General features: G+C 33.8%; 1 protein-coding gene across 1 annotated transcript in view; it reads left to right on the plus strand.

Annotated features, from left to right (window-relative positions):
* Window positions 1-18,119, plus strand: part of LOC149785518 (uncharacterized) — a 73,246-nt gene extending 55,127 nt beyond the window's left edge. Inside the window, exons 17-18 of the mRNA XM_089979321.1 lie at window positions 1,540-1,709; window positions 6,410-18,119. Coding sequence (XP_089835447.1) covers window positions 1,540-1,709; window positions 6,410-6,445 — 206 coding nt within the window. The 3' untranslated portion in view covers window positions 6,446-18,119. The remainder of the gene's footprint in view (window positions 1-1,539; window positions 1,710-6,409) is intronic.
* The last annotated feature ends 3,315 nt before the right edge of the window (window positions 18,120-21,434 follow it).

Genomic DNA, 21,434 nt, shown 5'->3' on the forward strand with positions numbered 1-21,434 from the left:
TCACTACTTAAATTAAACCTTACTTGTTTCAACAGTAACAAGAAGTCGTATACACCTTATCATCTTAATTAAGGTTTCTGGTTGAGAGTAGATTAGCTTTATATATTCTGTTTTGAATCTAATTGTCAAAAGTCAGCATTTGCTCACTCTCATAGGTATATCCTGTTTTCAACTAAAACACTTCACCAAATTAAAATGGGCAACTGCAGGCCATGACAGTATGAGAGCTCTATTGTTTTGAGCAGGTAAATAAATTTCAATATTAGTCAAAAGTATGACTTTCAATAGATGATGATGCATGTAATGGAAGTTCAGTTCAAATCAGTGCCATATTTGCAAGTCATTGAGAGTAAGGGGCTGTCCATTTAGTACATATGCATGGGGGGTGGTAACCCAAATGCATAAACTTATGTATGTGGGGTCTACTGATAATGCATGTATGCGTATGAAATGGGTGTTGGGTGAAACCTCGATAATAATTTAATACGTAACCTGTGCGACTGGGTTCAGTCGGTGTTTGAATTTTAGCGGACACTAGACAAACTTTTTAAAGTTATGCAGCTTATTTCTTTGATGCTGCCAGACATTCCTAGTCATTGGACTATCTGTTTTATTAAACACATTACTATTATTAATCCTTGATCATTTCTGCATGGATTAAATATAGGCTGTTCTATAGAATTCAGGAGGGGTGTCAAGTGTGTGTAAAATAGTGTTAAATGGATGGTGCCTAATTATCTGCAAGGTACTGTGATTATTACTGGTATTTGATTATCAATTGAACAAATTTTCATTGATAAAATGGTTCAGCAAGTGATATTTAAGATTATGGCAGTTTTACTCACAATGCCTTGCAGAAAATTACCCACAGTGGTGTGCAAAAATGGCCAGTTTGCAAAAATGGTCAATTGTTCAGGATTTTCCATGTTGTTAGTCAGCTACATATCATACTTCTAACTGAAACTGAAAATAACTGAGCTGTTGCATTGTCAAGATTTGTAGTCTCAGTTTTTAATTTTGTAGTGTTATTTGTACTTCAGAAAACTAGATAGGTAAACTATCCAAATGTCGAAGTCAACTCTAAGGAAGAGGATAAGGTAGGATGATGTCAGTCCTTGGTTGTGTACCTCAATGATACTTTAAGAAAACCATGGTCTGAGCAGTACCTCAGTGACAAGTACATTGTCATATTTCTTTTTGGGGGAAAAAAAGTCTGTGCCTTTTTGAATTCATATTTAGACAATGGATACAGTTTAAGGAATGTTCTTCATTTTCAATATGGTTTATTGTTATGATGTTGAAACATGAAATGCTAATAAACTCTATTTTGTTCTTGTTATGAATCTGTCTTTTTATTTGTCAGTATCAAAATGTATCTACAACTCGAGCTCTATTTAACAACTGTGGATACCATTAGGACAAAGTTGTTAGGGTCATGAAGACATCAGATGTCAAAGGTCAGTTTTGTGATGGTCTTTGGAGTAGTAACCACGGCTATCAGATGTGAGGCTATTTTTAACTTTTTTGTTTTATTTCCAGGTGCTCTTGAGAGTTTGGCATCATTGTATATAAATGACAACCCCGAGTTGCACAGTCTACCACTGGAACTGGCCCTTTGTTACAATCTGCAAATAATGAGCATTGAAAACTGTCCACTTAGCCATATTCCAGCTGAAATTGTGGCCAGGGGGCCATCATTAGTGATACAGGTAACATACCGTTAAAAGTTTCAATAATGTTCACTTTTATTAATCTTCAAGAAAGGACTCATTACCTGTAATATATATATATACTCGCTTAATCCTTTACCTCATGTAAGCGCTTTTGGATGCTTCTACTCCATTCGCATGGAAGCGCCTTTTGATGCTTCTACCCCATTCACATGGAAGCGCCTTTTGACACCTACTGTAAACATTAGCCATTTTTAGCAGGTTTTCATATCGCCACCTTTGGAGAAAACCCCCTATTAGATACTTCATTCATTTCAGTACTTTTCACAATTAGAATCACAACTATGAAAGCTTCAATAATTTAGGTAAAGGCTCTGATATTGATGTAGGCAGCAATTAGTTTTTATAAATTATCAAATTAAGATGACTTAGTGATGTAGACGCAGACAAAGAAATTGTAAATTTTGAGTATGAGAAATGGCAGCTACAGTTGGTCATGCAGCTTCACAGACTTGATGGTGAACAAGTTCTCTCAAGATTTTAAAGTACATAAAAAATTATTCTGTGAAAAATAATTACACAGCTATAATGATCGGACTTTACTCTTAAATTTTTTCCATACATAATAGATGTGTACCAAAAATGTAAAATGGTTAAAATTGCTGTTAAATGTAACATACATTACACTGCTTAACAGTTAACAGGCAGGCCTATGTATAAGGAGTCGAATATGTAACAGGTGTTCTATTTATAGCACACTGCACTGGGTAACTTTGCTACATGTGTATTGGAGGGCTAAAAAGCCATACACACTATGAGGTAAAGGGTTAAGGCAGACAGAACAGAATTGGATTTGCCATTGCCTAATGCACTGGCAGATCTGGGTGTATGTAGTTTGTTTTAAGTAATAAGTAGAACAATCAACCTAGACCTTGTTTTGCCAGTGCATTATGTGATGGCAGATCAGGGTCTCTCTTGTTTGCAGTTGGACTTGTGAGTACATGTGATAAGATTGTGAGTTCCCTTTTATTTGAGGGCTATCAATTTTCTCATATAGTTTTTGTGGTTGCTAAAAGTCAAAGATTTATGGGTCATTGAACAAAGATCCCTCTGTTAACACATTAACCCCTGGTGACGAGTTAATGTGGCAGGGGGTAGTAGCTTACTGCCGAGCTCTGTAGTGTTAAGGTGGGTGGTATTATAGAAAGGTAGGCATGATGCCCCAGTGCTGGACATCACTATAAACGGCCACATTGCAGACATTGTAGCAATATGACTGAAAAATTGTTAAAGCTATGTAAAAAATCCAAAATCACATTACATCACATCACATACAGAGGAAAAGACCTAAGTTTTTGGACCCAATTTTTTTTCCACACAAAATTTGCTTGTGGTTGAAATCCGATTTTGTGTCCGGATTTTAGACCTTTTGGTCTCAGACCTAAGGCAGACCAGTATGAACTGCAAACAGACAGATTAACCTTTACAAAAAGTATGATAAGATGGGCATTTGGAATAAAGAGTGGTTCTGATACAAAACTAATGGGTCTGTTAAGCAAAAAAAAAACCCCAAACAATCCAACTTTTACCCTCTGCCCATGCGTGAGCCAAATAGCCAATGAAAAACAATGTTTCTAACACAACTGGCATTAGGTTATTGGAAAATCACCTGTCAGTTTATGTGTTAGGATGTATTCAGAAATAGCTTTCAAAATGTGTTTCCTACTCGATTTTCAGGTGAAAATGACCAAAACTTCCAGGGGTTAATGTGTTAAGATAGAAGGTTTCCTTCTCCAGTCCATTAATATATGTGGCAATGAAAATGTAATTTCTTTGGCAAAATATGAAAATGTTTTATAAAAATAGTTTACATAAACTTACGAGAAGTCCAGTATTTGTAACATTGCTAAGCAGAAAATACAGACATCTATTCGCAATTGCTGTTTACAACTTTTTATAAAACCAGCTCAACAAAATTTGGATAGAAAGTTTTCTTGTACGAAGCTGTTTCAGATAAGTTCAGATGGTGCAGATCTGTCATCATTTATGGCTGCCATTACTAAAACTATAAAACTTTTAAACTACTTATCAGAACCTGTTCAGCAGAACTAGCTAATTTAAAAGAAAGCATCCTGAAATAAAAGTTTTAAGATTTGTTGAAACTATTTCTTTTCAGCATGAAATATGGCCATCATTGCTATAAAGAGAAAACCATTTTATCAACTTGTGCAAACAAATTGCTCTTTAGAATTATGCCAGATTTGATGGAAAGCATCCTGGGATGAAGGTCTTTCAAATTTTGTTCAAATGATAAAGATCCAGTATCAGATATGGATGCCATTGCAACAAAGAGACAAACCTTTATTCGAGTTCTCAAAATCAACAGAATATAACAAATTTGACTGAAATTATCCATGCATCAATGGGTTTCAGTTCTGTACCAATGATGCCAATCTGCCATCAAATATGTCTGCTATTACTGAAATTGAAAACCCTTTAAATGACTTCTAATCCAAGACAACAGAATTTGACCAGATATGACAGGATCCTAGCATGAAGGTCCTTCAGATTTGTTCAAATCATGCTGATGTACCATCAAAAATGGATGTCATTACTAAAAATAGAAAAAACTTAAAGTGACTTTTAAAAAATCCACTCAAAAGAATATGACTAAATTTGACAGAAGGCATTCTGACAAGCATTGCATTTTTTTAATAAGTGATGCTGTTCCATCGTGTTTTGTTCCCATTGCTAAAAGGAAGAAAACCTAAAAATGACTTCATAGACAATTTAACAGGATTTGATAAAATTTGAAAAAAGCATAATAGGTTTGTTCATATGATGCCAGTTGGTCATCAAATATACCAGCTTTTACTAAAAAGGGGAGAAAAAACAACAACTTGCTAAAAAAAAACCACTTCATAGAGTTTGGTCAAATTTGACAGGAATCATCTTGACATAGGTGGCTTTCAAATTTATACAAACAATACCAGTCTGCTGTAAAACATAGGCACTGTTCCTTTTAATAGAAAAATCTTTAAATGACTTCTTCTCAAAAAACCATTTGACAGAATTTAACCAAATCTTATATGAATGATGCATATTTGCCATCAAATGTGGCCAACAAAACTGAAAAAATGGTAAACTATAAATATATAACTTGTTGGAAACCAGATTTGACTCAAATATATTATGGCATGAAGGGGTTTCAAATTTATACAAATAGTGCCAAATCACCTTTGCATATGGCCACCATTATTAAAAATAGAAAATATTGGAATTACCTCAAAAACCACTTAAGATAATTTTATAAAATTTAACAAAGATTCTTAGCATGAAGTGCTTTTAATTTCATACAAATGATGCTATTCTACCATGCTGCTGGTACTAAAAATATAAAAACCTTTTAATAGCTTCTTTTAACAAGCCATTTGACAGAATTTGAAATTTGATCACATTTGACAAAAAGCATCCCAGCTTGTAGGTCTTTCACATTTATAGAAATATACTAATCCACTAAAATTAGAAAAAACATTTATGCTTACAAATTTGAACAACTCTGACAGAAATCATCCTGGCATTAAAGCCTGTCATTGTTTGATAAATGATATTATGTGCCATCAGATAAAGTTGTAAGAAAAACTGTAGAAACCTCAAAACAATTGTTTTCATAATACGTGCAATCAACATCATTGGAAGAAATTTCTATGGTAAGCATGCACTGAACCAGATCTTTTTGGCCAACTGTTCTTGTATTTGTCCAATTATGTAGATGTCAGCCAGGTGAGGCATCTCAGGCCCACTTGAGCCTCTTGTTTTGTAAATTAATGAGAGCTTTATGAAGTTTATTTTTTTATACATGTATCTACTGCAGATAGACTATACCCAAAAGGTTTAAAAGATGGCATAAAAATTAAAAAAATTGCTACAGTGACCTGAAAATCTAATCAGGCAATGTACAAATGCATACAGTAGTGTCTGTCAAGTTTCATTTGTTTAGTCAATGTTTTTTTTTCTAGCAGTAAATGTTTTGAAAATAAAGAGGACACCTAAACCTTAAATTATCAATTTTTAGTGGAGGTACTGGACTGTTGAACTTGACCTTTTTCCTTTTCACACAATAACTCCCTAAAGTCTAATTGGATTTTAACCAAATTTTATGTGCACCTTTATGTTGATGACACCTTGCCTGTATTGATTGTTATTGTTATTGCATCATTTAGGAGAGTTATAGTCCCTGATTTTTGGACCCACCCACATTTGTTTCTACACAGCAGTTCTTTAAATTGTGTGGATTTCAGTAAAATTATTATCAGTTTTGATAAGGAGAATCTGATTATCAGCATTCATTGTCATCTTTTCTTTATTTGTTTTGTTTTTTGCTTGTTCCTGCTGAATCATGGACCCATATACTTTTGTTTTCTACCCAACAACTATACTAATCATGTATTTATTGAAAACAAAACTTATGTACAGCTTTATATTCATGAGACCTCATTTAGGTTCAATTTTCAATATTTTACATCATCAGGTAGTGCCTTGCTTTACTAATGTACCATAACGCATATACATCACCATTATTGTCTATCCTTCAAAACTGCAATCCACTACTTGTAATAAAAAAGTGGGAGGCGTGAGTTTCTGGCATTTTGCTTGTTGCACCACAAAATCGAATGATTAACCTGTAAATAAAAATGAATTCACATCATTGCCTAATGTGACTGGTTTTTTTTTTTCAGTACCTGAAACTAAATGGGCCATATTGTCAAATGTGAAAAAGCTACATCAAGATCATCCGGCTGCTCATTAAGAAGCAGTTGGTACTTTATAATCCTGAACATTTTTTGTGCATGCTTGAGCAAAGTGGCTATTTCAAATTGTACATTTTGTGTCACTGTTCAAAGCATAATCTGGTCATGATAGAAATTAAAGACTTTCAGCTTGACCAGATTACATTTTCATGTATTAGAGAACAGAATTGGCACAGATCTTCATGTGGATAGAAGAAGATTGTTTGACTGCACTGGAAATAAGTGGAAACATAATAGTAAATTTTTCTTGATACGTGTAACAACAACAAAAAGACGACATAGAAGATGTGTATTTATCTCACTAATATTTTATCTGGGAGAGCTTTAAAACATATGCATATATAATTTACATAAATTTCCTTATGGGAATAGATTATCATTCAAGTCAGATTACATCAGTTTTATCTTGATGTTTAGATCACAACAGTTCTGTCGTACATTTCTACAGTCATTTGTATAAAAAGTGAAGAAACAGCATTGTGTATATAGGAGAAAGTTATTAAGGATTTATTTCTTGAAATGGATTTAAAAAGAACTTTATAAAACCATCTAACAGAGTCTGTTTAGTGTACTGAAGAAGGGCATGATGAATGGAAAACTGTAACCATGGAATAAATTAAATTAGGAATGCATAATCTAAGCTGAATGTGCAAGGAAAATGTGATGCCAGTTGAACTTCGATCACTTCATTATGTGGACAAGCAGATGACTTTACCATGCATGAGATGCAGTGATTTATTTGATTCAATAGTCCCTAGGAGCAACATTGAGTCCTGTTGATGAAATATGGGGATCTTGGTAGAAAACATTATTTACACTTTCAGTGCCAAATGGTTGATACTTATCCATTACATTTTTTTTTGTGTTGCTTCACTTTTGCAACTCGTGTATCAATGTGGTAGATTGCATAATTTAATCAGAAGGTTTGAATATTAGGTAAAGGAATCATTTTATTATAATAATCTTATATTCGTTTGCTAGATTACATTGCCTCCAGCAAACTAATTAAAGATTCTTTAACCCCAAAGTAAAGCAGGAGAAATCACACTTTCCAAAGTGTTGTCACAACATTTTGTACAATTGTTAATCTTTCACATAATTAGTTATTGATTAATACAGAAAAGAACCTTTAGCACATATGAATTGACTTTAATAGGCACATTATATTTTGGAAACAAGATGTCTTAACAGAATTGCTTCCCTCAAAACTAGTTGAACTGGCTTTACTATGTAGGGTGTTTACATTAAACATGTTTATATTTGGACCATTTCCAAGATTGAAATGGGTTTACCACTTTTGCTCATAAATATATATAGAACAGAATCTGATGTCATAAAATAAATGTAATGTCCATACAAAAAATGTGACCATTTCCTGAAATAGTCAGCAAAGCATAAAGTTTTTGCTTATGCCATTTGCATTGAAAAGTAGAGATATAACATTGATATACATTTAATTGTTAGTGAAATAAATTTGAAAGCTAAAATTTGTAATCAAAATGTTCAGAGCATTTCCAGGTTTAAACAGTCCACTACAGGGGTGGGCAGGTCGGGATTGATGTCCAACTGTATGCAGCCATTGGTGATTAGTTTACAGAGAATGCATTGCTCTAACACATTGGTCATCATATGCTTCCAATCATATTTGACCTTCCAATGAAAGTACATGTGTAGATCTAACTGTTGACATCATGCAATGCACATAATGTGTAGTTGATTGGCAGACAAAAAGGAAGTATTTATGCTGCCATTCTTGCTACAGTTGTGAATATATAAAGAATAGTTTGGAAAAATAAGTTTAAATAGTTATAAACTGGTGAATGAGATCAATTTACATGATATGTTGCTTTAAATTAATGCAGAAACAGTTCAGGTGTTGCAACTAATTTCCGATAGCTTTAGGAATGACAAATTTTCATTGTGTCCATTGTTACATGCTCATTAGATTTCAAGTTTAATGAACACTTTTTGGGGGATTGATGACGATTTATAACTATAATATTTTCAGGAAAATAAACAAGTTTCCGTGTGCAATCTTTGAGTAACAACATCTGATTAAGGGCATTTTGGATAACCAAGATGTAATATCAACCCCACTGTCTCATGTACATGGAGTTCTACAAGAGTAAAGTGGGTTTGAAATAACATTTCTTCTAAAAACGTGAATGCTAATAACTTCTGTAAGAATAACATAAGGGGAAAAAAAATTGCTCATCATTAATTTAATTGTATTTAAATGCAAGAAAACAGTGGGCTATCCCAAAAACATCCAACGAGAAAGAAAAATCCTTTCATGAATGTAACAAAGGACATGCCAATTTAAATTACTGAAATGCCAGTTTTCATATACTGAACATAATGTTCAATATTGTAAGATTGGTTTTTTGGTGTCTGCATTATCACAAAATTACAACAGCAGTTTTATAGTTTCAATGGTATTGTGAAACTTCAGGACAAAGATCTCCTTGGTAGGTTATGTTACAGCTATTTCTAAAACAAAACCAAACAGTTGATGTAATAAAGTAAATTAAAATTATACTTATCCAACCCAATACAATTATCCAACAAGGATGTAAAAAAAAGTTCTGTCATTGTAAATCTTCCATGTTGATGATTATTCATTTGGAGAATCCTCTAATATGTTTCATAATAATACTTGGTGAGAAAGCAAAAATGGCTTCCTCTTACATCTCCAGATTATAATTAGTCTTCGTGTACTGATCTTAATTTTCAATATGGCAAGTAAGATTTGTTCCTTGATATCTCTTTTAGCACATAATCAACAGTTGGATCTTTTCAATGATTTTGAGGACCATTGTCAGTCAAAATTTCCATTTGTGTTTTGCATTACATCTTTTTCTTGGCCAAAATGAATTATTTTTTTACACAGTACCTATGAGAAACTCCGTTCATATGGAAAATAAATTGCTCGTAATGACATGTTTGTGTCTTAATAAATGATGGAGAAGAAATATAATTGCACAGTTGTAATAATCACAATTTAATCCTGTACAAGAGTATGATATAATCAACAAAAGTATAAAAGACCTTTGCAAGTCCATGATGATTTATGGCCTTCATTACATCAGCAACAGGGGCCTCGAGTGGTCTAAAGTGCTCACCGTTAAGGAACACTGCCATCTTACCTCTGTCTGCGTGGGTGTTAGTCTTGGGATCAGCCAGTGTGGGTACGTGAGATGGTAGTGAGAAAGCTTGCCATTAGCTTCTCGGTTGGTTGGCGGTTCTTTCCTTGGTTTTCCAGGGTTCTTTCTCCACCATTTATACTGGCAGCCATGTATAGCCTATCTTGTGCTGAAAAATGGCATTAAACCCTATAACAACAACATCGGCAACAGGGTCTTTCTCTTTGGGGGAAAACTAGAAAAAGCTTAATAATTGTGCCATTTAGAAAATATTCACTAGCCAACATGTACTTTTATGTATTTGAATTTTTGAAACTATTGTTTTATCGACAGTGACGGGGTACTTTTCCCCCATTCTCTTCACTTAGTGAACTTTACTTGGAGATATTCATCGTAGAGTAGCATTGGTAAATGCACACCAGTGTATAAGTTTAAAGTAGTTTTGAATTGCTTGGACTCGTAATGATGTAAAAATATATATTTTGCGAAAAGTGAAATTCTTCTACACCTCACAAGTGATCATCAAGAGGGAAGTGTACACCCAGATCTTATGGAGCATTGTGCGAGGGCAGGCCTAAGTGTACAGATTGCATTTGGGGGTATACTGTGTAAAATGTCTGGATTCAGTATTCCGAAACTCTGCAGCTAAGATTAAATTTTATCTTGGCACTGAAAAGATTTGACATCTGTGATCAGAAAATAAAATAAAAAAGGAAATTGGAGGTATCAGTGATAGGATGGACAGTGTGCAATGAACTAAGGATTGTGAGGAATTTGTTCGGGAACTTTATATGACTAGATGTGTTCATTGATTCCTGATTCATGGTTTCTTAGGAATAGTAAAGTGGTTCAGATTTGGAAAAATCCTATTTCTGGCTGCCTGGAACAAGCTGAAAATTTTTGCTGAGCAAGAATTTTTTCTTAATTTGCCCAGATCATTGGGTTAAATATGATGAAAACATCTGAAATGTTAAGTAATTTCATGAAAATCCCTATTCCGGACAAGTGGAAAATTCATGGAAATGTCCAGATTTGGAACTACGGAGTAGATTCTAAAGAGGAAACAGGAGACAGTGTGCAGTGCGCCCATGGAAAGGTTACCTTTATGCTTTGGACTGGTTGGACGTCATATATGTTAACATGAAAATTCATATACTCTTTTGGCAGTTACAGTGAAATATGCTGCTTGAAAACTGCCAAAGAATTACCACTGCTAGATATATCCATGATTTCATCATGTAGAATTTGCTTCAGTGCTGAAATATAAGGACACAACAGATTATTGTTTATGATATTAGTCAGCTACTGTCAGTTTGATTTGTTTTTCTTCAGAATATTCAGTACTCTAGAAGTGTTATATACCTGTCTATTTCTTTGTTACCATATATATCCTTGAAATGTCGCCTCAGATGTGGCGAGTGTGGACTAGGACAAAAAGTTGCTCATACTATCACATTTGTTTGATGTAAACATAGTTTGTACAGATGTATTGTTAATTGCTTTGTGAAAGTCAGTCCAGTTCATCACTAAAGTTTGCCATTTATTTGTCTTTCCACAATTCATACTCATTAAGTTTTTCCCTTTCAGTTTTTGTTAGGTGCATCAGAGCCTTGTACATGTGTAACCAAATCCTTTATTTCTCCCATGATGAGACTGTGCTGAATGACAAGTGCACCCTCTACCTCTTCACACTTCGGCGTTTTATCATCAAACAAAGCTCTCTGATTTCTCCGGGCATAGTATTCATTCACTTTTATGAAAGATAGTTTTTACGACTAATACTAGTAACAAACTGTGTGGCTACAATTGACTGGATTGACTTAAATAAGGTCAGTCTTATATGTTGGGAAGGCAACTCAAATTTAGGAACATGATTAGACCTAATTGTGTTTATCTCCCTTGGATACCATACTTGAAACATTGGTAAAGCAACACTTCACCAAATAATGATTAAAATGTTCATATAAATAGTCTGGTGACATAATGGGGAGAAAATGTACTTAATAGTATTTAGAGTAGGCTGTAAAAAGGTCTACTGATGCAGTATTTCTAGAGTTTGGTTCTTGTACGTGACCTTGTATAAAAATAATTTCAACTGTCCATGCCATCAGTATTGTCAGTCATTACTTTGATTATGACAATGGCACATGTACATTAGAACTACAGGTTAGGAGAGATTGCCCGTCAATACCAAAAACTAAATTTTTGCTGATGTTCTACCTGGCCAGGTGTATTTTGTAGAGGGCTTTAATGACTAGATAATGGGTGAAAGTGTCTCGTTGCTTAAATGCAAACTGTCACTTAGTAAGCACTCAATTTCAGCTGACAGCCAATCTAGAAATCAAGTGCACATATGCAGGTTCTATTGTTTTTTTTTATTTATTTTTTGTTGTTGTTTTTGTTGTTGTAATTTAGCTGTTATTTGTACACTCATGCATGCTGGATAAAAACAATGTAATCCTCATGACGAACTCACTTCCACTTCTAATATACTAGGTAGACCTCTTAGATTATCGGGGAGAAATACTGTAAGTAGTTGCATTTCCATGAGTTGTTTCATTAAAGCATACTTTACTTACATGGCCCCAAGGGGAGGGATATTTTAAATACATAGCCCCAAGGGGAGGGATATTTTAAATACATAGCCCTAAGGGGAGGGATATTTTAAATAAATAGCCCCAAGAGGAGGCATACTTTAAATACATAGCCCTAAGGGGAGGGGGAAATGATTCAATTATTGACCAACTAGCTAAGCATGAAGAATGTTTGGAATGCCCTCATAAATTTAAGTGCAGAATGTTATTTTTTTTTTTATATTCAAAAGTTGAGCCTGTTATATGTTACTAACCCAATGTACTTTGATATAGGAATTATTGGTATGCTTTTATGTTACTGAGGAACCTGTACACTTCAGTTTATCCACCATCCAATCATGCTTATCTGAGGTGCATTCAAGTGGGAAAAATGTATAAAAAATTCCAGACATTTTGTCATCAAATCATTTTGAATGGTTGTTAGTTCATTTTGACTGATGCACTATGTTTGAAGGAGTTACCTCAATTTGTGACACGTTTTCAACAGTTTTAAATTATTGTCTGGTTTATTTGGCAAAATTTGGCAAAAAGGTTTCCTCCAATAGTAACCTCAGAAGACATTCAAGTAAGTCATCCGGCTTATTCTATATCCCTAATGGGAGGCTTGGAGCCTCTTGCTGTTTTGAGGTGACACTTAACACATAACAGGTTTCAACCATCTCCATTGCTTGTTCATGATATTAATAATCATTCCTTTAAGTTCTTTTTCGGCCTGCACAGTCTCAAGGACATCATGCAGCTGAAGTATTAGGTTTCAGTTTGAATTTTTATGCTTGATTGTATTGCGCAAAAATGTTTTGAAAATAAGGGCCAGTTTTTCCATTGAAACTGTACAATGCTATTTTCAAAAAAGAAATATTTAGTAGCATTTTTCACATGTTACCAAACATAATAAATGCATTTAAACCTTTCCTATAATGGTCTTTACTTGGATCAAGAGATCAAGGAATATATAATAGCTTTGGGCAAAAGTAGTTGTAATAATAATAATAAAAATTCTATGGCTCATGTATTTCCCAAAAATATATGAACTGTTCTTGGCTGTTATTTCCAAGAACAAATTTTGGAATGGTTGTTTGCAAAGATAATGTCTCTGAACTTTAACAGCAGCTGTAATACATGCTCTTGTTATTAACATTATTCTCTTGGAACCTAAAATTGGTTCCACCAAGTTAATTACTTGTCAGACTGACTACTTTATAGCTATGGTCAGTGGCAGGGCTTCTAGGTGTTGTTTGACTTCTTTGATTCAATAGTGTTAGCTTGTAAGGAGTACAGGTTGTGTTAATGTTTTGGTGTAGCAGTTGAGTGTAATTCAATGACATGCTGGTGTTATATTCTGGAACAGCCTGTACTAGACTTGCAAAGTGTAAATTACACCTAACTCCACAGGCACTAGTAAAATAGAAGATATGTACAGTAGATTATGTTCCCCTAAGGGGTTGTTGCAAATGGTTGCTCCATGGATTGTAAACCAATGAAAGCCTGGCCTCCAAGCACAAAAGTGTTCATTGGTCCTGACTTTGCCTGTAACAAATGGCTATTACACAGTGTGGTGGAGTGTATTTAATGGGCAGTTACACAGACATGAGTGGAAAATGAGCCCACTAGCTGTACTAAAAAACGATAGTACAGTGGTTGAAATGGTTTTTGGTAATGGTAATACACAGCATCTGAACTGTGTGGTGCAGGTAGCTTTTGCATTGATACAGATATGAACAGGTCAAAAAATAAAGTCCTCTCTCATCCAGATTAATTGGACAGATGATAAAATGGTCCTTGAATCAATATTGTGGTATTGATTTATCATTCAAAAATACATTTTTTTTTTTTTTTTACAATTTCAGCAGGCTTTTTCAACTTGAAATTTTGCTAAAAAAAAGCTGTTTATGTGATTAGGTCAGTCAGTGCAAAATAGCTTGTGTGAGGGACAATTAACTTCATCCACTGCTCCTTTTAGCATGTAAGTTTGTGGGATACAGGTGGCCAAGTAGTTGAAAGAACTCACCTTTATTGGTCACTGCCATCTCATCCGTGTCTGCATGGGTTCGAGTCCTGGACTTGACCAATATGAGTATGTAAGAGAGCTTGCCAGTAGCTTCTCATGGGTCACTGGTTCTTACCATAGTTTTCCACGAGTACTTCCTCTCCCAGTTATACACTCCATCATTTATAACCTATCATGCACTGAAAAATGGCTTTAATGTTGCAATAATTGCTTGATGGACATGCTACTTTGATTGTACCCTGCTTGCAGTAGAAGGTTCAAATAGTCCACACATCTGAATAAAGTTCATATGTGAGACAGGATAGTGCTATTTCGCTCCAGTGTTCTTCACTGCAAAACATGATCAGACTCGTATGGGAATGTGAGAATTATGTATTCCAGTTTAAGTCAACTCAGCAGATTTCAATCATATATACGGGGAGATAACTCATGAGTTCCAGTGGACATGGCTTGCACAAGGCCCATTAAAAGCTTATTTATCAGTCAAGGTAGAATGATTGGTTCAGAGTGAAACCCTCTACTAGCAGAGGTGTGTATACCATATCTTTCTAATACAAGTCTTGTCTTAGTTGCCAAACTAAATCTATTGATGATCCAAATTTTCATGCCTTAGTTAGAAGTGTCCTATACAATATCTGTTGTTTGTATGTATTTACAGTCTTCAAATTCTCAAATAATTCTTTGAAAAAAAATGTCAACTTTTAAGTTATCTTTCATTTTTGTTGCTGGTCACATTTTTTTGTGGAGTTTGAAAAAAAAGTGGTATATACTCTGCACAGTGGTCCCTCGTTATAAAGTCTCAGAGGGTACTGCTTCCCCTCTTATAACAAGGCTATGATCATGGATTCCATTGTTTTAAATTTATTTTGTCGTCTCTACTTAATTATCTGCACGTTTATTTTTGTTAGTTAATGGTCACCAGTTTTATTGTGATTTCATTTAATTAATTACAGTTCTACTGTTTTTCTTGTTTGTTTGTGCACAGTTATAACAAAATGTTGTTTTACAAATCACGGTATGAGGCTTCCTCACTAATGAAGTGTGTCATTTGTATGGCTCTCCAAAACAGTATTATATAGAGGGAACACTTTTTACTGTATATACATGCTTATCAATCTAATTCAGCTGCAAGCAACATAGAACCTGATCTGCCATCACATAATGTGATGGTACGTTTGGATCTGTGCAGTTTGTTTGGAGTAATTAATAGAACAAACAACATGGGCACTGATCTGCCATCACATAATGTGATGGTACGTTTGGGTCTGTGCAGTTTGTTTGGAGTAATTAATAGAACAAGCAGCATAGAATCTAATCTGCCATCACATAATGTGATGGTACGTTTGGGTCTGTGCAGTTTGTTTTGAGTAATTAATAGAACAAGCAACATGGGCACTGATCTGCCATCACATAATGTGATGGTATGTTTGGGTCTGTGCAGTTTGTTTGGAGTAATTAATAGAACAAGCAACATAGAACCTGATCTGCCATCACATAATGTGATGGTACGTTTGGGTCTGTGCAGTTTGTTTGGAGTAATTAATAGAACAAGCAACATAGAACCTGATCTGCCATCACATTATGTGATGGTACATTTGGGTCTGTGCAGTTTGTTTGGAGTAATTAATAGAACAAGCAATATAGGCTGATCTGCCAGCATTTTTAAAAAATTTTTATGGCAGATCAGTGTTGTGTTGTTTGCAGCAAGAATCTGCTTGTAAGAAAGTATAATGGTACAATGGTACATTGGTTATTTTGTTGAAGATGTCATTATTAACTCACCTTCACTGCATTTACAGGAGAGAAACGAGTTGCTTTCATCGAAACAGATATTTGACATTTATTTCCATTTTTGTTGCATTTGCATTAGCTGGTAGCAAGACACGGGTAGCATTATTTTTAGATTTTGTGTTCAAATTTTTGAACGTCATGTAATGTAATCCTAGTCTTGTTCACAGCAAAACCTGATATTTGGTTCACATCAAGACCAAATATTTGGTTCACAGCAAGACATAGTGTTTGTTTCTTAACAACACCCAGAAATGTTCACAACAAGACCATGTGGTTGGTGTAGCTCTTGTTTAAAGAGATGCATTTTAATTTTTATTGTAAAACTTGAGCAACCTTGTTTAATCATGATTAGTTATAATAATTGTTCGTGATGAATTATTTTTGATGTAGTCACAAGTATATGTTATTGTATCATTCTTTGTATCTATTCTGTTTAATAAAATATGATTTGTGTTACTAGTAATACATGTAGTAACAAAATGATACAGATATGCAGTTAAGAAGTTGTAGATCCAATGGTCTCTGGTCAGTTTTCCTGTCAAGGGAGGCAACTGAAATTTACGTAAAATGATTAGACCCAATGATAACTATTTCCCTTGAATGTAAAAATATTCTTTCATCTAATTTATTGAAATTATTATCACTTCAGCCTTTCAAGTCATCATTGTTTTCAGTTCTTTGATTATTTTAAATAAATGGAATTTAATCAGTTACTGTTAACAATTACATGTAATCATGGTTAAATTAAGATTACTACACATTTACAGTTTTACACAAAATATTTAAAACTTGAACCTTGATGAAATTTTTTTTACAGATGAGAGTATAGAGCATTTAGGTATGATATTAAAACAAAAGTATTTTTGTTTAATAGCATTTATTTTCAGTGAGTTTTTTTCTTTGCAATTTAAATCCCTGTATGAGGACATAGGTGTTATTGTAGGAATATTTAATGCATGTTGAAGTATACATATCAACAATTTTATGTTGAACTTGTATTAAAGTAACAAAAATTTTGATGAATGCACTCCAAAAAGTAATTTAATATAAATAAACACAAGTAATTGCAACTAACTGAAAGTTTGAAATGCAGAAGTAATTGAATATTTAAAAGTGATTTGATGACAGGTATGAATTTGAGAAGTATATTGAAATTAGGTCACCTTAATCTATATTGCATACTCCAGTCAGTTTGAATATGTTTTTCATATAGTGCTATTTTTTAGACAGCAGTTCCTTGTCAGTAATTGTTAAACAGGACAATATTCTCAAAAGTGTTGATGATTTTAAGTATCTCTGTATGCATTAATGTTATTACAACTCACCAACACTTAAATTTTTGAAAATCTTTCTTACAAAAGTCCCATTTACTGTAAATTATTATATTTTTTAGAACCATTACAATAACTTCAGGAAATAAAGCATGTTTGTCACATAAAAGTTTTTGCTAATTGAAAATATCACTGTAGTTTGATTATGGTATGAGGCACCCTTCAGAAATTATGGGAATTAATTCATCACACTTTAATTTTGATATATTTTCTGCTCTTAAAAACATGTATAAAGTGAGACTGGAAAAGGTGGGTGGGGTTAGATTTGCACAATACTCTTATCATAGATTCGAGTTAAGGTTTAAACTGGGAAAGGGATAGAACTGATGCATCACTGAGAAAAGCAAAGAACATACACTTAACAAAATCCAGTTTCTTGAAAAGCTGAACAATAAGAAATTGTTTTTTTTAACTGTACCTGGACTGAACCATACTGTTTTCTTTTCTAGCATTATTGAATATATGTACAGTTGAGGACATATCAATGTCTAGGACAGTTAACAATGTAATATATCTGCTGTAGTTTATTAAGGTAAGATATTCTTGCATAAAAATGTTTTATGCAGGTGATGCTTTCGTACATTTAATGTTTATTGTTGTGCAAGTAGGTGTGTGTATGTTTATAACAATACATCTTGACTACTGTGGAAAATAGAGAAAATACCGTTTTGTCTGCACTCTTCAGATTTGAGGATCGATCTACCGGTAATCAATCGTTTAAATTATATTTTGTGCTATAATTTCTGCAAATACATGTATGAGCATTGTAAATGAATTTAATGTCTTTTGTGTTGTTGAGCATACTTGAGCAGATGGCGAGTCTTGGTATCATTCTTCCAGCAGCATTGGCAGTAATGTGTTGTGCTTTATTTTAAAATTTTAATGGCAAGTCAGGTTCAGGATCATCTTTGATGGGTTTGCAGGTGAAACATTCATTTTAGTGGAAACTTCGTAGTACTTTAGGAAACAGTGACCAATGCTTCTGGAGCCAATTTTAGTTTGAAGCAAGACATAACAGTAACTTTTCAACTGCTTGCTTCAACAGTTAAGGTTTTGGTGAAGTTTTTTCATTTGTTTATATTTCCCAAACATTTTATGGATTTACTTTGTTCTTGGGATGAGTCATTATGAAGCTAAGATAATTATTCCAGTGATATGCTTGCTTGTCCTTTAACTCGGGGATAAGGGTTACATTGACAAGACATTTTGTATTAAAGTTATATATAAAAAAATTCGTTTTCATTTTGCTTTTATTTACGAAGCTGCTTGATAGACTCTCATACTGGGTATGCATCATTATGATAATGGGACAATTCATTCTATGATAGGCTCACTTGTTGCTATGACCTTGCGTTCAGGTTTCATAGAAAATTTGTATTTAGGATTTGGTTAAATTGACCATTTGATTATATATCCTAAGCCCCATGTTAGATTATTATATTTGGCATACATCATTATGAAACTTGAGGCAATTCATCCTGTGACAATGTTGTAGATAATTTGCTGTATGGTTTTGGTTTCAGTTTTTCATTTGCTTTTATTTCCTAAAACCCTTGATGGATTTTTTCATATGTTGGATGAATGATGGTGAAACTTAGACATTGTATTATGAAACACAATTGATCAACCTTTTGACCTGGGGTTAATGTCACAGGCTTTACAGCAGTGGTTTAACCTTGCAGTGGACATGTAGATCACAGCTGTGTTTTAATCTTGCACTGGACATGCAGATCATGGTCATCATGTTAGTTGTTCTGGTCCAAGACCAAATGAGCTTTTTTAATGATCCTATTCCTAGGCTATATGAAGGAAAGTGATGAAACTTGGTACATAGTTGCTCTCTGAGGTCTGATTGGTCATGTATAAATATTAAACATCTCTTTCAACGTCTGTACTGAAAATCTTATTCTTCTGTTACTCTTAGGTTTATGATGATTTGGATTGACGTGAGTTTGACAAAAATACGTCTTGTGTAGGTGAAGATGGACCAAAATGAAAGTGGCCCGATCTGATGTCCAAAATGGCCACCATCTTAAAAATCTTTTTTTGAATTTTTACAATCTTTTTATCACTACTCCTCTTAAACTAATATTGTTATGGAGTTTGCACTTTAAAAATATATCATGAATTGATATCTAGTTGGTCCTATCTTAAAAATCTTTGTCATTGTTTGAATTTTAACAATCATTTTATTGCTATTCCAGAACTAAGATCATATTGTTATTGAGTTTGCACTTTAAAAAACGTATCATGAATTGATATCTAGTTGGTCTTAAATGTTAATGATCTTATTCTGACCTCCAAGATGGCTGCCGCTGTGATGTTCATTTCTGAATCGAAGATCTTGAATTCTTTTTGTTTTAAATCTGTTATGACTTATGGGCATGATAACACAAATAAGTCTGAATGAATTTTTATGGATTCCAGTTTATGGATATATCGGTGTCTGAAGAATACTATGAATGCTATTTCAATAAATTTGGGCTTTTTTTAAAACTGGATTCGGAATGTGGCTGTATCCTGACAATCTAAACTCAGTTGAGTGATCTTTGATTTATGATATGATGTGGAAGGTCAAAAGCCATGTCAGTAATTTTTGTAATGTAATTGTGAACATGTTAACATGTGCATGAAAGAAAATGTCTTTGTTACCAACTTTGGTATGTTGAGTTTCTCACAAATATATGAGATGGTTTTAAGGCATCCCAGTTAAATATATCAAGAGGAGTGAATTAACTTAATCGTGAATTCCTGCCGATTATTTTTGGCCAGTAGAGCGTAACTCCTTTAGAGAGTTTTTGTTACATGCATAGCAGTAGAATCGAAGCATGGAAAAAATACATTAGAACCAGTAAACATTTGCTAAATTGCCAGAAAAATCTTCCAATTGTTTCCTTCCACATTTCCAACAGTGTAGTCGATGTCACGTGAAATAGAAATTTAATAGCCACTTTTTTTAATTTATATGTAGATGACACCAATTGAGATTTTCAGGCAATTGTAGCATTTTTTAACATTTTGATGCATTTAATTCTTTTTGTTTTAATTTTTGGACCTAACCTTCATATAATAATATATATAATAATTTTGGTATGCATGTTTTTATCCGTATTACATAGATGACCTGATTATGTACATACTTGCCTTCAAGATTTTCATTTTTTACCCTCCCAATATTTTCTTTCTTTTGTCATATAACAGCTTGTAGAATGTTTTGTTGCCCCTTATTTGATGTCCGTTTATCCATTAGAACAAAGTTTATTATCGCTACTCTGAAGAAACTACTAGTACTTAAGGATTGCCATGAAATTTTACACACATTCGTTGCAAGATCTAATTTGGTGCTAAATGAAATTAGTGCTGCTCGGACATGCTGTGTCCATCTTGAAGATTGTTATTGCTACACCTCCCGAATGTATGATCGTAACAAAGAGTTTTCACTAAAACACTCGTTATGTTGTCTAGTCAGTCCTAAATGAAAGTGGTGCCTATACGATATCCAATGTGGCTACCACGGCCGCCATCATAAAAATCCCGTTTTTGCTACATTTCTTGAAAGATATGACATTGAGTTCTCAATATAAGACTTTATATGATATTTTTAGTTGGTCCTTAAAGAAAATTGTGCCGACTAGAGAAGTCCAGGTCGGCCGCTATAGTTACCATCTTGAAAATCTTTGGACACTACTCCTCCTGAAAGAATGGTCATATCTGTATGGGTTTTCACTAAAAGACTTTCTATGTCTAGTTGGTCTGAATGAAAATGGTGTTGATCAGATGTCCAATATCGATGCCACAGCTGCCATCTTAAAAATCTCATCATGGCAACTTCTCCTGAACGAAAAGTAATGTTTCCATATTGTTTCACCAGAACTTATGTTGTCTGGTTAGATCAGAATGAAAATTTGGCAATTTGCATATTCATTATCTTGTTATCGCTACTCCTCCCGAATGGTTGTTTAAGCATGGGGTGTTTACTAAAGGATTCATTTTATTATGTAGTCTAGTGATCCTAAATGAAAGTTTTGCTGTACTTGTATCCAGTATGGCAGCCACAGTGACCCATCATTGAAATCGTTAAGACTA

Source organism: Sinohyriopsis cumingii, chromosome 13 (assembly GCF_028554795.1).
Source record: "Sinohyriopsis cumingii isolate HCF-2022 chromosome 13, ASM2855479v2, whole genome shotgun sequence".
Lineage (NCBI taxonomy): Eukaryota > Metazoa > Mollusca > Bivalvia > Unionida > Unionidae > Sinohyriopsis > Sinohyriopsis cumingii.